This window comes from Phascolarctos cinereus, unplaced genomic scaffold (assembly GCF_003287225.1).
Source record: "Phascolarctos cinereus isolate Bilbo 61053 unplaced genomic scaffold, phaCin_HiC Scaffold_726;HRSCAF=1367, whole genome shotgun sequence".
In the NCBI taxonomy this organism is placed as follows: Eukaryota; Metazoa; Chordata; class Mammalia; order Diprotodontia; family Phascolarctidae; genus Phascolarctos; species Phascolarctos cinereus.
Window position 1 is genome coordinate 162,655,864 of NW_027556098.1, and position 18,166 is coordinate 162,674,029.

At 36.0% G+C, this 18,166-nt stretch overlaps 1 protein-coding gene across 1 annotated transcript in view; it reads right to left on the reverse strand.

Annotated features, from left to right (window-relative positions):
• Positions 1 to 18,166, reverse strand: part of LRP1B (LDL receptor related protein 1B) — a 2,172,360-nt gene that overhangs the window by 960,060 nt on the left and 1,194,134 nt on the right. Inside the window, 1 exon segment of the mRNA XM_020984719.1 lies at positions 17,124 to 17,360. Coding sequence (XP_020840378.1) covers positions 17,124 to 17,360 — 237 coding nt within the window.

The window sequence follows — 18,166 nt, forward strand, 5'->3', positions numbered from 1 at the left end:
AGGATAAAAAGACCATATGAAACTCAATCCCTACCATAAAGGACATAACATAATATAGAACATAAACATATGTTCTATGTAACACAGGGAGCAAAAGAGAAGAACAGATACAACATATAAATAGAAAAAACATTCACATGTTTTATTTGAATAAAGAAAGAACACTTTAATAGGGAGATCAGTAAAGGCTTCCCATAAAAGGATGTATATGAGCTGGGCCTTGAAGGAGACCAGGGACTGATTCTAAGAGGCAAAGGTGAAAAGAGAGAACACTGCAGGCGAAGGAAATAACCTATTGAAAAACACAGAGGTCAGAGATTCAATGTCAATTCAGAAAAGAAGCAGGATAGTTTGACTGAATCAAAAAAAAAAGGAGAATGTAAGTAAGGTCCCAGAGCAAGGCAAACAACTTTTTTCAAGTACAATCAAAGCTAGCACATAATGCCTTGTGAAAGTACTATGGTTAAGAATATGCTGAATAAATTATTCTACAAAAATGTAATTGCCAAAACCCCCATTTGATTAGAATACTGAAGTTAATTCTTTGGTCATGGGCACTTATCATTTGAGTTTATATTGCCCCAAAGTAGGAAAGTATCATAGCTTATGACATATTGTAAAGAGAAATATTGTCTTAGCCATAGCATAACTTAAAGTAGCAGGCTAGAGTTCAGAAATACCCCCAAAGAAAGACTGCCAACCTTTGACCCCCTTGTTCAACCCATTTTCTTTTGCTATATGAAAAGATACTTGCTATATACATGAAACCTATGGGCTACATAAAAAGGCTGACCCCAAACTCCTGACTTCGATCTTGAGATCTGATGAAATTATGGTTTGTGCTGTTATAGCTGCAGGCATTAATAACTTTCAAACCTGGTAAAGGTGCTTTGAATGTTTCCTTTCATGCTTCAAAGACAGCAAATCATGTCAGAGATTAAGTATTTTAGCATTTTGGTCTATTTGGAATATTTTTAAAAGCAGTTTTCCAGAAAGACCTACTTTACATGATCTAAAAACAAGTCCTGCACCCATGGAACACATACTAAGGTATCAGGTTCATATTTATCTTGCCTCAAAATACTGTTTATTCTGCAAAATGATAAACACTCAGAGACACAGATGAAAATATATGAGTGTATCAAAAATAAATTCACCCTTGCAAATAATTGCTTGCTGGCTCTTTTAGGTCAAATTATACCTAGACAGATGTAGGGTTTAGGGAACTAATTGATGCCATTGATTTTTTTTAAAATTTGTGTTATGTATCAATTAAGGCTAGTCACACTTTTAAAAAGGACAAGTTTCTATGCTGATCTTATGAAAAACAAGTTGACAAATTGCAAGTGTTACTTGACTGTAAAGTGTAGTTTCACTCTGCACATTTTTACAACTTAATGTGTACATTATATTTGCATATTATTTTGATTGATTCAAGTATATGCTTTTCTCTTTTTTATTTATATAACTAATCAATGTAAAATGAATCAATTCCACACAAAATGCTGGAGAGGACCACCTTCAGGAAATTTTCAATACAATTTGGTGGAAAATTGGGTAGATGAAATTGAATGTTTTTGGACATAATTTTCCTTTAAAGCAATATAGCTACCAAAAGAGGTCAGTGAGTTCTGACCTTAGATTAAAGACAGTCAAGATGGTATTCAAACTGAGCATCAAAAACTAGTCACTACTTGACTTGAAGTCAGGAAAACCTGGGTTTAAATCCTTACTGCATACTTCTTCAATATGTTACCATGGGCAGGTCACTTTCTGAACCTCACCTTCCTCTCTTGTAAAATAGATAAAGTATTAGCTGTAGTACCCACCTCACAGGGTCATTATGAGGCTCCAATAAGTAAAGCTTTGTAAAGCTGAATGATTAATGCAAAGGAAACAACTGTCATTCACTGATGGCTTGCTTCTTCCACAATATTTTCTCATTTGTTTAATTTTGAAACTTACCCACTGCTGGAGTGTCTGTTTCCTAATTCCTGCATAAGGCTAGAACCAAGGTCCTTTTTCCCATATGAATGTTCTCTCTTGTTAATTTTCTTTTACAACCAATGCTTGGAAGCCCCATTCCTTTATGAGCCAGGAATCCATTTTTTTTTGTCTCATTGAAGACCAAAATTCTACCTCACTATTACTTCTCCCTTCCCTAGTACTTGCTCAGGCAAAAAGGAAAAACTCATATCAACTTCTGGCCTTCCAACTGGGAAATCCAGAATGACCCTGGATGCAGCGCTCCAGAAAAAGAAGGATCTAACCTATGAAGACTTACTTACATTTTAAGAACTTGCAAGGCCTTCCTGGAAGCAAATAATTGGCTCTAAAAGTTGTCCTGTATCCTAGGAACATAGTGAATCTTCCTGATTTTTGTGCTGGGCTGAGAAGTTTACTAGTAAACTGTTTATGAACTTCCCTATTTGGGGCTTGCCATAGCCCAAGACCAGAATAATTTTATTTTTTTTAAGTTTTATATTGACTGAAACCTAGGATGTCAGTGCAGGAACCCTAATACTTCTTTCTTCTATTTTTGTTGATATGTTTATTTTTAAATATAAAATCATTTTCTCTCCCCTACAGTAAAAAATAATTTGTAAAAAGAGAGAAAATAAGGTAGTCTGGTTAAAAATCACAAGCACATCAACTTAGTCCAAATGAATGTGTGATGTTCAGCACTCATAGTACCCCACCATTGCAAAGAAGAAAGAAAGCTACATTTTCCTGTCTTTTTTTTGGGACCAAGCTTGGTGCTTATACTTAAAGGATAGAATATATAAGTATGTTACATTATGACTTTTGTATTAAATAGTGATGTTTTGTCTTGATGATATTCTCATCTAATAATCAAATCTCACCTACCACACCAAACTGATCCATGCCATCCTACAAAGTATGTGATAAGGAGGTCATAAAACTGGTCAGAAGGAGATTACAGGAGTTCCTTTACTGGTACTGGGAGCAGGGCAAGGAGGGGGATTAGTAGGAGAAAGGACCCTGGTCACAGTTCCAGGGAGGAAAAGAGTACTTATAGTCACTGACAGGCCAGAAGAGCATTGACAACAGCATTCCTTAGATCATGTCACATTTGAAGAATTGAAACTCAGAGGACCACAGAACTAGCTCTGAACATAGCAGCACAAAAAAACTTGAAATTTGAGACAATGTCCACTCCACTTTAGGAGCAGAGACCAATTTTAACATAAAGTTAAAAGTCAAGAAAAGGGTGGAGAAAATGAGCAAATGTAAGGAAAAAAAAGAACCTGACCACAGAAAGTTACCATGGTGACAGGTAAGTTTAAAACACAAATTCAGAAAATAACAACATCAAAGCAGCCACATGTAAAACCTCCAAAAAATGTGAATTGCTCTCAGGTTCTGGAAGAGGTCAAAAAAGGTTTTAAAAATCAAATAAGACAGGCAAAGGAAAAATGGGGTAAAGAAATGAAAGCCATGCAAGAAAGAGTTAGCAGCTTGGTAAAGGAGGTACACAAAATTCTGGACAAAGTAGCAACTTAAAGAAAAAGAACAGCCTAATTTTTTTTTTAAGACACAAAAATACCCTAAAGAGAATTCCTTAAACTGCAGAATTGCCAAATTGGTAAAAGAGGTACAAAAATTTATTGAAGAAAACTACTCCTTAAGAAGTAAAATTGGCCAAATAGAAAAAGAGGTAAAAAAGCTCACTGAAGAAAATAATTCCTTGGGGGTGGAGCCAAGATGATAGAGTAAAAGCAGTGACTTGCTTGAGTTCTCCCCAAATCCCTATAAAAAATGGCTCTAATCAAATTCTAGAGCAGTAGAACCCACAAAAAGACAGTGAAACAAATTTCCACCTCAAGACAACCTATGGTTGATTGGAAAGGTCTATTGTGCCAGGCTAGGAGAGAAATAAAGTTCACTGTCGGCACACAGTCAAAGACCAGGCCTCAGCAAACCTAGAGCATACCTCAGGGGACTAAATCATGGGCAACTGTGGCAGTTTCCAGACTTCTCAGTCCACAAACACCAAAGACAACTTAGGAGGTCAGCAGGAAAAGTCTGTGACCATGGGGAAAGAGAAGCTAGGTCTCTGCCCTAGTACTGATGTGGCTCTGGGACAGTGGCTATTTCTACAGATTGAGGGGGAATCAAGTGGCTGATCAGAGGGGGATTGCAGGGATCCCTTTGCTGGTACTGAGTCAGGATTCTCTTGCTTTGCCCTTGCTTGGATCTGGGGTCATAGTTCTGGGTGGTGATCCTGAGGCAAGGAGGAGTGCTGGCATGGTGGAGCTTGTGGTGATGGTGCAGAGTGAATACTCCTCATGGTTCCAAGGCAGAAAAAAGTGCATGTGGTCACTCACAGACCACAGCACAGGCCAGAAAAGGAGTAAACACCTCGCCCTTGATTGTACCACCTTGGAAGAACTGAAAATTTATAAGTCCCTAGAAATATCTCTGAAAACAGAAGCACAAAACCCCCGAAGCTTTGGACAGTGCATTCTCCACACTGAAAGCAGACCCCTACCTTAACAAAAAGTTTAAAATTCAAGTAATTGGTTAGTATCATGAGCAAACTGTGCAAAAAACAGTCAGACCATAGAATCTTTCTCTGGTGACAAAGAATATCAAAACATACAACCAGAAGAAGACAACAAAGTCAAAGCTCCTACATCCAAAGACTCCAAGAAAAATATGAATCAGTCCCAGGCAATGGAAGAGCTCAAAAAGGACTTCCAGAAGCAAGTAAGAGAAATAGAGGAAAAACTGGGAAGAGAAATGAGAGTGATGCAAGAAAATCATGAAAAACAAGTCAATAGCTTGCTAAAGGAGACACAATAATCCTGAAGAAAATAACACCCTAAAAAATAGACTAACCCAAATGACAAAAGAAGTCCAAAAAGCCAATGAGGAGAAGAATGCCTTCAAAAGCAAAATTGGCCAAATGAAAAAGGAAGTCCAAAAGCTTACTGAAGAAAATACTTCCTTAAAAATTAGAATAGAGCAATTGGAAGCTGGTGACTTTATGAGAAATCAAGACACTATAAAAACCAAAAGAATGAAAAAATAGAAGACACTTTGAAATATCTTATTGAAAAAACAATTGACCTGGAAAATAGATCCAGGAGAGATTATGTAAAAATGACTAAACTATTTGAAAGCCATGATCAAAAAAAACCCAAAAAACAAAAAACAACAAAAGAGCCCAGACATCATCTTTCAAGAAATTATTAAGGAAAACAGCCCAATATTCTAGAACCAATGGGTAAAACAGAAATTGAAAGAATCCACCTCTGTTATGAGATCCTCAAAGGAATACTCCTAGGAATATTATAGCCAAATTTCAGAGTTTCCAGATCAAGGAGAAAATATCGCAAGCAGCCACAAAGAAACAATTCAGGTATTGTGGAAATGCAATCAGGATAACACAAGATGTAGCAGCTTCCACATTAAGGGACTGCAGGGCTTGGAATATGATATTCTCGGAGGGCAAAGGAGAAAAGATTACAGCCAAGAATCACCTACCCAGCAAAACTGAGTATAATCCTTCAGGGAAAAAATGGATATTCAGTGAAATAGAGGACTTTCAAGCATTCTTGATGAAAAGACTAGAGCTAAACATAAAATTTGACTTTCAAATACAAGACTCAAGAGAAGCATGGAGAGGTAAACAGGAAAGAGAAACCATAAGGGACTTATTAAGGTTGAACTGTTTACATTCCTACATTGAAAGATGGTATTTGTAACTCATGAGACAGTTGGAGGGAAAAAAATTATATGTATAGATAGATTGATAGAGGGCACAGGATGAGTTGAAGATGAATAGATGGTATCTGGAGTAGAAAATTAAGGGGTGAGAGAGGATTGTACTGTGAGAAGGTAAAAAGGAGATGTAGAATGCGGTAAATTATCTCACATAAAATAGACAAGAAAAAGCTTTTATAGTGGAGGGGAAACAGGGGAAGGTGAGAGGCAATGAATGAATCTTATTCTCATCAGATTTGGCTTAAGGAGGGAAAACATACACACTCAATTGGGTATGGAAATCCATCTTACCATGTAGGAAAATAGGGGGTAAGGGGACAAGAGAGCAGGGGGATAATAGAGGGGAAGGCAGGTTGGGGGAGGGGGTAATCAGAAGTAAGCATTTCTAAGGTAGGACAGGGTAAAAAGAGAGAATAGAATAAATTGGGGGCACGACAGGATGAAGGGAAATATAGTTAGTTTTTCACAACATGACTACTATGGAAGTGTTTTGCATGACTATACATGAATAACCTGTATCGACATTCTTGCCTTCTCAATGAGGGTGGGTGGGAAGGGAGGAAGGGAGAAAATTTGGAACCCAAAGTTTTAAAAACCAGTGTTAAAAAATTGTTTTCACATGCAACTGGGAAATAAGATATACAGGCAATGGAGTATAGAAATCTATTCTGCCCTACAGGAAAACTGAAGGGGAAGGGGATAAGAGGAGGGGGGGAGAGATAGAAGGGAGGGCAGATTAGGGGAAGAAGTATTCAGAATGCATGCCATCTTGGGGTGGGGGGAGGGACAAGATGGGGAGAAAATTTGGAACTCAAAATCTTGTGGAAGTGAATGTTCAAAACTAAAAATAAATAAATTAATTGAAAAAAAATGGGGCCAACAACTCATTATCAATTAATAAACATCAAAACATTTTCTATTGTCTCTGTATCCCCAGTACTTGGCACAGTTCCCTGAACATAATAAGCACTTAATGAGTGTTTGGTGACTGATTGATTGGTCTATCACACTCACTGACATAAAAGAAACAAGTAAACAAAAACAGGCCGAGATTTGTATAAGCAAAATTAAGGTAGATGAAGAAGGGGGGTGGAGAATGATAATTTAAAAGTAATCAGAGTGTGATCCTACTAAAAGTGAAAGAGAGAGAGAGAGAGACAGAGAGAGAGAAGTATAAAAAACAGGATTAAATGAATTAGCAAACAAAACTATGGACGGGAATGGGATGAATTCACTCCTAGAAGAATGATTAAAAACTAGAATCCAAAAATACATTGATTATAAGAAACACACTTGAAGTAGAGGGACACACAGAGTAAAAGTAAAGGGCTAGAGTGTAATCTACTATGCTTCAGCTAAGTAAATTGCAAGTGAAGTGAAGTGAAGTGCAAGGGTTACAATCATGATCTTAGACAAAGTAAAAGCAAAAATAAATAGAAGAAAAAGACATAATCAGAGAAACTACATTTTGCTAAAAGGTGTCATAGACAATGAAATAATATAAAAAAAATGTATGCACCAAATCATATGGCATTCAAATTTTTAAATTAAAAAAAAAGAGTTTTAGGAGGAAATAACAGTAAAACCATGCTCCAGGGGCACCTCAACTTGCTTGTTTTTAACTAGATAAATCTAACAAAGAAAATTAGAAAATAGTTAAGAAAATGAACAGAATCTTGGAAAAGTTATAAATATAAAATTTTAGAGAAAATGGAATAGGAATAGAAAGGAATACACCTTTATCTCAGTACCTACGCAAAAATTGACCACGTATTAAAAACTGCACAACCAAATGCAGAAAAGCAGAAACATTAAATGCATCCTTTCCAGATTCAAAATGCAATAAAATTACATTAAATAAAGGGCCATGGAAACATAGATTAAAAATTAATTAGAAACTAAGAAACATAATCCTAAAGAATGAGTGGCTCAAGGAACAAATCATAGAAACAATCAATAATTTCATTCAAGAGAATGACAGCAATGAGACAACATAACATAATTTATGGCATGCAGCCAAAGCAGTACATAGGGAAAATGTTTTTATCTCTAAATGCATACGTCAATAAAAGAAAAAAAGCAGATAAAAAAACTAGAAAAAGAACAATTTAAAAATCTCTAGTTAAACATTGAGAGAAATGATTATTAATAATCAATTAACTATCACATTAGAAAGCATAGGAATAAATGGAGCTTTTCTGAAATTATAAGTAGTATCTAAAATCATCAATAAACATCTGTAATGTGTTTAAGCTAGAAACAGTCCCAATAAGATAAAGAGTAAATCAAGGACTCGCATTGTGATCAATATATTCAATGTTGCACTAGAAATACTAGCTACTGTAATAAGAAGAATTTGAAGGAATTAGAATGGGCAGTGAGGAAACAAAATTATCACTCTTTTGAGATGATATGATGACATACTTAGAGAATCCTAGAGAATCGGCTAAAAACTAGAGGAAATAATTAGCTACACTAGCAAAATCATAGGACATAAAACAAACCCACATAAATCATCAGTATTTCTATATATTTCCAAGAAAGTCCAGGAGCAAAAAAAAATATATATATATATATATATATATATATATATATATATATAAAGAAAAATTGCATTGAAAATAATTGTAGACAATATAAAATAGTTGGGAATCTACCTACCAAGAAAAATCCAGGAACAATATGAACACAATTACAAAACACTTCACACAGTCAGATCTCAACAACTGTAAAAACATATTATTAATGGGGAGGCTGAGCTGATATAATAAAAAAGTGAATTCTACTTAATTTAATTTATTCAGTGCCATACAAATCAAACTACAAAAAAAAATCATTTTATAGAGCTAGAAAAAATAATAACAATTCATCTGGAAGGAAAAATGTCAAGAATATCAAGGGAATTATTGAAAAAAAAATGTAAAGGAAGGTGGCCTAGCTATACCAGATCTCAAACTGTATTATATAGCAGTAATCATCACAATAATCTTTTACTGGCTAAGTAATAGAGTGGTAGATCAGTGGAATAGATTAGGTACACAATACATCATAGTAAATGACCATAGCAATCTAGTGTTTGATAAATCCAAAGATCCAAGCTTTGGGGAGAAGAACTCACTATTTGATTAAAATAGCTGGGGAAATTGGAAAACAGTTTGGCAGATATTAGATTTAGACCAACAAGTCATACCATATACTGAAATAATGTCAAAATGGTTATAGGATTTAAACATAAGGGGTGATATCATAAGCAAATTAGGGGAGCAGTAAATCAGATTTATAATTAATGTCAGATTTATGGATAAGGGAAGAATTTATCACTAAACAAGAGAGAGAGAGCAATACATGATGAAAAATGGATAATTCTGATTATATTAAAATTTTTAAATGTTTTACACAAACAAAACCAATGCTGCAAAGATTAGAAAGAAAGAAGAAAGCTGGGGGAATTTTTTAAAGCAAGTTTCTCTTGTTAAAGTTTTGTTTTTCAAATATACAGAGAACTAAGTCAAATTTGCAAGAATACAAGGCATTCCCCAAATGATAAATGGTCAAAGGGGATGAAGAGGCATTTTTTGGATGAAGAAATCGAAGCTATCTATAGTCATGTGAAAAATGCCCTCAATCATTATTCTTTAGAGAAATACAAATTAAAATAATTCTGAAATACTGACACCTATCAGATTAGCTAATATTATAGAAAAAGAAAATTATAAATGGTGGAGAGGATGTAGGAAAATTGTGACACTAATGCACTGTTGGCAAAATTGTGGACTGATCCAACCATTCTGAAGAGCAATTTGGAACTATGTCCAAAGGGTAATAAATCTGTGTATATCTTTGACCCAATAATACCACTACTAGATCTGTATCCCAATGAGACCAAAAAAGAAGAAAAGGATCTACTTGTACAAAAAATATTTATAGCAGCTCTATTTGTGGTAGGAGAGAATTGGAATTTGAGCTGATGTCCATCAATTGTGGAATGGTGTGATTGAGATGGAATATTATTGTGCTATAAGAAATGGCAAGCAGGATGTTTTCAGAAAACCTGGAAAGACTTACATGAACTGATACAGAGTGAAATGAGCAGAACCAGGAAAACACTGTGCACAACACCAGCAATATTGTAAGGTTGATCAATTGTTATAGACTTAACTATTCTCAGCAATACAATGATCCAAGATAATTCCAAATGACTTATGATGACAAATGCTATCTAACTTCAGAGAAAGAACTGATGGTGTCTGAATGCAGTTTGAAGCATACTATTTTTTCACATTTTTTGTCTGTGTTCTCTTTAACATCATAAATATTATAGAAATATGTTTTGCATGATTGCACATGTATAATCTGTTTCAAATTACTTATTATCTTAGGAAGAGTAGGAGGAAGAGAATTTAGAACTTCAATTTTTTAAAAAAACATGTAATCAAAAAAAATTATTATTCAAAATTTTAATAAAAGAAGCCATTAAGTCCCAATCTCCTGCAACTTGTTTTTTTAATGAAGAAATTAAGATTGAGAAATGTTAATTGTCTTATTCAAAGTGATATAATTAATAAGGATCTGAATCAATATCTGAACTCATTTCTTTCTGACTTAAAGCCCAGAATTTTATCCATTGTACTACCTAGCTATAAAGCTTCCATGTGAAACACAGAGGCACTACCTAAAGGGTTTAGTGCAATCATTCACAATGAGTATAAGAACCTAGAGCACTATCAGATTGTTGTCTCTGTCAATACCAGATCTTCCGGGCAACATTTTTAGTAGATTCAATTTCACCTTTACTTCCAATCAAGACACTGCAAATATTGGGCAGACATACTTGCAAGAATTGAATTTTAGACATATAGCACATCAGCTGCTCTGACAAACCCGCTTATAGATCATCAATATGAAGAAACAGACCTCTCAGAGTTGATCAGCTAGCTAAAAAAACATTTGTCTGCATTCCAAATCCCACATCCAACGTTGGTGCAAAGGGAAGGGTGAGGAGGTGTACAGAAGGCGAGGGATGAATGTCAATTTCTAATGGGACCTTAAATCTCAGTTCTTGCCTTTGAATTCCCCACAGAGGTTTGATGGATGGGTAGTGTTCCACTTCTACCATGACAACCCAGCAGTCAGCCATGTTAACCTATTCAAAATACTACATACCATCACCCAGTACTTTTGGTGGCTAAGGGTAGAAAACAATGGCTGCTGGCAATTACAGGCCTATATCATTTATATCCAGACCAAAGACCCACAGGGAAGCCAGAAGGCTCTGTCAGATCTCCTAAACTCATCATGTAAGTCATGGTGGATTTAGTCATGACTCTGGTCTCATTAAAGGGATATATCAATCTGGTAGTAACAGATAATCCTGGCCTAAAAGGATGATTTTCTCTTCTGTGCTAGAATAACTCCCATCCCTCACATAAACCAGGACCTCTACCTCCTCTTGAATGAAATATTTTGGCTGTGCAGTTGTTTTTTTTCACACATCAACTCTGACCAAGGTCCCTAGTTTATCTCTTATTTTCGAATTGTGAAAAATGCAGTAGTGTAGCTAAAAGTTTACCTTTCCATGGTATGTTATTCACCTTGATTCCCATTCCAAGACCAATACACAGATAGAGCACAAGCACTAAACCTGTAAATCTCAGGTCATTAAATTGAGTCCACAAACTTAGAATCTAATGGGGGAGAAAACATGCAAACAACTATGGACAAACAAGAAATAGGCAGGATAAAATCTCAGTAATCCCGGAGGCAAGGCACTGTATTTAAGGAAGCTTAGGAAAGGTTTCTTGTAGCAGGTGAGATTTTACCTGAGGTATGAAGCAAATCAGGGGAGCAAAGGACATAAGAAAGGAGTTCCAGGCATAAAGAACAACCAATGAAAACATGTAGTCAGGAGATGGAGTGTCTTGTTGGAGGAACAGACAGGACAGAGTTAATGGATCATAGATTATGTAAAAGGGAATGATGTATAGAAAGGAAGGATTCAAGTTATGAGGGCTTTAAAAGCCAAACAGAGGATTTTCTATTTCATCCGAGAGATAACAGGCAATCACTGGAATTTATTGATCAGAGGAATTGGCATGTTCAGACCAGGGCTGCAGGAAGATCATTTTGATAGCTGAGCAGATGGTGGACTTGAGTGTGGAGAGACTTAATGCATGACCAACTAACAGGCTATTATAATAGTGTAGGTGTGGGGTGATAGACCAGGGTGATGGCAGTGTTAGAGAAGAAAAAGGAAAGCATATGAAAGATATAAGGATAGCATCAACAAGACCTAGCAACATATTGCATATGGCGGTGGAGGAAGAGTAAAGGGATTTGATCATTCTTTCTTTTCTCCTTTTATTCTAGGTACTTACAGTTCAAGAATACCTGGGGGAGTTAGAGGTTTCCTACAATAGCTTGAAATATAACTACCAGGAAACCAAAGAGAATATAAGGGAAGTCAGCTGTAATTTTTATCCCCACAAGGAGCCCTTACATGCAGAGAATGGGCTTACCTATCTTCCTGAAAACTGTATATTAAGAAACTTTCCCAGAAGCCAGAAGAGAGACAGTGGACCCCCACTACTCTGATGATTAGCCCTGTGCCTTAATAGCTAGAATTACCCTGTTTATTATGTGTTAACTTTCTGTTCCAGAAATTCTTGTGATGGACCCACTTTGATCAGAGTTTCACAGAATTCTTATCTGGTAGAGATTCATAGAGTGGTGGTGCCTCTAAGACCTATAACTGCAGAATGACAGAGATATGGGCCTGAGAAGAGAACATTACACAACCTAACAACATTATAATAACTTACATTTATATTGACCTATAAGATTTCCCAGGTTCTTCCTCACAACTATCCTATGAGGTAGACATTAAAATGATCATTGTCACTCTCTTACAGATGAGGAAACTGAGGTCCAGTGGAGTCAAATTATTTGTTTAGCACCACATAAATTCTAAGTGTCTGAACCCAGATTTGAATTTTGTTCTCTCCATTCCAAATCCAGTGTCCTTTGCACTACAAGCACTACAATGCTATCCTACAGAACCATGTCCTCAACTTCTAAACATGGTAATGGTATCAGTACATACCCATAATGGAGTATATTCAGCAGATCAAAGAGAAAATGGGATTACTACACCATTCCCACAAAAGAAAGCTATCTCAGACAGATACTTTACAAAAAGAACAAAAACAAAAAAAAATATCATTCACTGGTGACTTGTGTGACTTCTCCCCCATGAGGGACTCCATATTTACACCCACATCTACCTCAGCTTGACCAAGGAATGAACCTCTGTTTCCCATTTGCTACTGGGCCCCTTAATTCACTGTGGCACATGGAAGAAAAGAGAGCACTGTTATTGGGTGACACAGGCTAGTATAATCAAATGTTAAAAGAACAGGGATTATGGAATTATCTTGGTATGATAAATCACAGACAACTCTTTGTATCCATAGTATCATGGCTTGAAGGGATCTTTTCCCTTCTCTCCCCAACCCTTAATTTCCAGTCCCATGTGTGTTCTCTTCTCTTAATTTTCCTTAATCGATGGTACTTTAGGACAGATAAGCAGATTCTAATTTTCCATAACAATCCCTATCTCAAATGTTCAAATTTTTACTGGCACAAAATTTCCCTAAAATCTAAGGTAGTATTTCTTAACCTGGGGCCCATGAACTTGTTTTGAGAAGCTTTGATTATTATATTTAAATATAATTGTTTTCTTTTTAACCTTACACATTTTATGTTGTGCACCTGAAAAATGTTATTCTGAAAATAGGTCCATAGGCTTCACCAGTTTACTAAAAGAATCCCTAGCCTAAGGTATCACTTGCCAAAAATAGGATATTACCTGTGGTACATGGTAGAACCCCTAACAAAAAAGAATGAATAAAACAATTATTGCTTCTTCTATGAAACAACTTAGCCTTACAAGGTTAAATTTAGGCTTTGGGGAAAGTGATAAGATTCCTTGCATTACTGGGCAATTTTCTGGAGCCCAGGGAGGGTGACAAAGGTTCAGTTAAACTACAGAATTAGTGACCTATCCTAGGACAGGTAAATTGATTGCCTACAGTTAGGAAGTGCTGGTTGGGATGGGAGGCACATATCTATATCTTATGGGTGAGTGTGATTCATACAAAGATGTGGTAAAAAAAGGCATTAAATTCTAAGAGCCGACTGGAGAACCAAGAAAAAAGAGTAAAGTAGAGTGATAATATGTTTCAGAAAGTCAAGAGGTCCATGTTGAAAGTCATTATGAAATGGGGAAAAGTGGTCAGGGACCAAAGTAACTACAACCAAGGCAAAGTGTCTGTGACCAGGCTTGCATTTAAACCAAACCTTTTCCATCAGCAGGGAGGGTATGGCTTTCATACTCAGCCCCAGTGTCCTAAAGAATAAGTAGGTGCAGCAGGTTTGTGCCCTGATTCTAGACAGAATTGGAAATGCTTGATCTTAGTCATGAAAAATTGTCATTCATCACAGGCAAATGTCTATTCAGATTTTTTTGTTTCTGTCTTAATTGAGATCGCTGGTTTCCTTACAGGTGAGAAAAGCAATAGAAAACCTGTTCTATTTGGCAGCTAGAATAAAAAGGCATTAAGATGTCCCCTGCTAAAGAAATAGTAAGAGGTTGAATGCATTTTAGGTGTGAAAATCTGCCAGTGCTTTCACAACCCTTCAAACTGACACATCGACCTTATTCAGCTCTGTTTGGCAGTCAGTTGGCTATTCAAATGGATCTCTGATTCCTGTTCTGGGGTACTTTGCACCACTCATCCTACTGATAAGACACCACTGTAGTCAAAGTTGTGATAATTAGCTGAAACATGAAGTCAGGGTTTAAAAGCTGTCACACTTCGATTGGGGGGGAAGGGGAGATAAACTAGAATAGTAATTAATATATCTTCAAATACCTTGAATATATTTGGGCTAAATTCAACTATTTACAAATAACTATAAGGAACCTTAAAAGCCATAACATCTACACCTTTATTTGACAGATGAGAAAAATGAGGTTCAAAGAAGTTAAGCGTCCCGGCTAGTCTAGGTTTTGAACCTATTTCTTCCAGATTTGTAAATACCTGCCTGTCCTGCACCATGCTGCCTCTCAGTCTCCAACTTATGGCCAGTTTGGTGCTAGCCTCTCTGAACTGATTCTTAGATAGCAGATCTCACGAAATTCTGAGCTGCCCTAATTCCTAGATCTTGAATTTTGATGACAACTTCCTCCTTTGCTCTCTACTATATCCTCAGTAAGAACATGCCTTTTATCATATTATCAGTATTACTCTTTCCCCTCATCACAATCTCTTGCCTTTCCTTAATCTCTTAGTTCATCATCACTGTTCTGGTTTCATTTTCCAATGACCATATAATTTAACGACACCCTTAGTGAACCCCTGAATTCCTCACCATTCAGTCTTTCCTGCCATAATAGTACCTAACTCTTGAGAGCTCCCTCTTTCTGTTTTCTCTTCTCCAACTCTTGAATCACCATGCAACCTTATCTCACTCAGCTATTCCTTCAAAGTGAAAGTCCTTTCACAAAACTTTGATCAACCTGCTGTCATTCTTCTCAATAGAAATGTTTTAAACACTGTCTTATTTCCAAACACTCAGCTGACACCTCATTTCTTCATCTCTCTTAGCAGATAAATTCATGTCCTGCCTTACCAACCATCATCTAGATTCATCTTCTATTTTCTTATCTCAGAAGATGATATGGCTCTTTCCTTGCCAAGGCTAAACCCTCCTCCTGTGCTCTTGATTCCATCAATTTCTATCTTTTTATGACCTTACTTCTTTGGTCATTCCCTTTCAGGTCTTCTATATCCACAGCAAAACAATATAAAAAAGAAGAGTTTAAGTTGGCTAATATCCAGCTCTAAATCTGGGATCCTATGAAATGAAAACCATGTCACAAGTTTGTGACTCCCCTCAGTTACCATTTGCTTTTCCACATCTTCACATGAATGTGAACTCCACATGATCTACTTTCTGTCACCCAAATTTCAGTAAAACTTTTCTCTTGAAAAGCACCAGTGACTTCCTCAGCTTTTCCCCATTCCTCATGCTTTTTGACTGTACCTTAGCATTTAATAGCACTGACCATTCACTCCTTTTTTGGTGCTCTGCACTTTCTCAGCATCTGTGACATCATCTTCTCATTCTCCTTATACTTCAATAATTGTTGTTTCTCTGTCTCCTGTTCTTGTTACTGCTGGTGTTCTACTGTCTTCATGTAGTCCTCTCTCAAAGCTCTCCTTTTTCTTTTTTCCTTATACTCATTTCCTTAGTGATCTCATCCACTCCCACTACATTATGACTACTATGCAGTTGACTACAAATCTTCATCTTTAGCCATGGCCTATCTCTATATATTTCCAACTGACTGATACACATCTCCACAGAAATATTACACTGGCATTGAAAAATCAACATATCTAAAGCTGAACTCAACAACTTTCCATCATGCATTTGCCTATTTCTTGCTGATAGTATCACCATTCCCATGGTAACTCTGGATAGAAAACAGTTATTTTTTTAAAAATCCTACCTGTCCCTCACTCCTTTTAAACCAATCAGTTACCAAATCTTATTTATTTCATCTCTCTGACATTCATGTTTCTAATCTTCCATTCTTAGGGCAACCTGTCTCGTATAGGTTCTAATTAATTCTCATTTATGTTTCTCCCGTCTCTGTCTTCTCTCATCATCCTGTATATTCCTGTGAGAGTAGTATCCCTAATGCACAGCTTCAATCATGGCACTTTCCTACTTAATAACCTTCAGTGACTCTCCAGTGTCAACAAATAAATGATAACCTACAATTATACAAATCTTTAAGGGTTATAAAGCATGTTTCTGACAACAACCTTGTGAGGTAGTACAAGTATAATGATAATAATAGTATTTATTTGGCTCTTTGAATTTTGCAAAACCCTTTACATGTATGTTAAACTGATTTTACTTTATTTTCTTCAGCTTATAGATAAGGAAACCAAGGAAAACAGACTTGATATCCTGTCTGGTTCACACAGCTAGTAAAGGTCAAGGCCAGATTTTTTACAAATATCCCTAACTTCTTCTAAATAATATTTCAAAATATGAATCATATCATAAATAGTATTACCATTTAATATGCTACTGAAAATTATAGAAATTTTTAAATGAAGGTTGGAAGGCTAGAGAAGTTAAATGAGAGAGGAAAACAAAAACCATTCAAACATTTTCTAAGCACCAAGTAGGCTTGAGTGGTAGGTGAAGCTGATTTGTGACATAAGTTGTATTTATTCCTTCAGGAAAGCCTCTGACTTCAGCTATGGTTGATGCACCCAGTATGGCAAGCCACCTACCATCTTTCAGAATGGTTTCACGTTCTGTCCCATCTATTTTTTGCCGACCAATTAGGAAGCTGGTGGTGTCAGCAAAGTAGATATAATTGGCTTCAGCATGGAAATCCAGAGCACGTGGATTGACCAGATTTTCTATGGGGATCATGTATTCATCAGCTATCTTGGTATTCAAGTCCATTCCCCGAACAATTCCTGGGCGTCCTTTCCCATAAAAGAGAAACAACTCATTCTTCGGTCCTGTTGAAGAAAGATTACAGACATAAACAACTGGTGCTGCCTAATCTTCTTTCCTCTGCATAATGACATTTTTAATTAACTGGCACAATTAGTAGTGTTTAAAAAAATTCAATACCAAAAATTAAACTCTAAAATATGCCAAATGTATCTCAATGTAAAAAGGCTGGCTAATTGCATTACTTTAATTAAAATAGAAATTACTTCTGTGAATAGGTTATATCTAGTTAATTATTCTTTTGTCTGTAACTGTCTGTTTTGAAAACATGACAGATCATTGGATAATGTATAGCCCTGTGAAATGGACATTTATAAAAACATTCTGTGCATTCAATTTTACAACTCATTAGAATCTATCTAAAGCTCTCTTTGGACACTGACTATGGCATTCATTATATCTGACAATGCCGGAAACTTCAGAAAATTCAAAACATGCTATGAAGACTTTTCATCTACCCACTGTCAGGGGAAATAAAAGGAATCACTTGCTATCACTTCCTCATACATGAATATAATTGAGTGTCCAAACATAATTTGTACTTCCAAGATCCAAAATCAAAATGCCAGTAACACTCTAGCTTTCTTTTTATTTCTTAATTTGAACCCCAAAAGCTATTTCCATCTACTGGAAGACTCAGAAGTCCATTAAAGCTATTACAAAGACAATCACAAAAAGCAAGCAAAAATGTTTAAATCCTTCTTTTTTACAAGGATGAACTAAGATGACTTTCCCTACACGACAAATATTTCTGTGGCAAATTCAAACCTCTCTATGGTAAAAAGAGGAGAACAAACTTAAAAATTTGCCT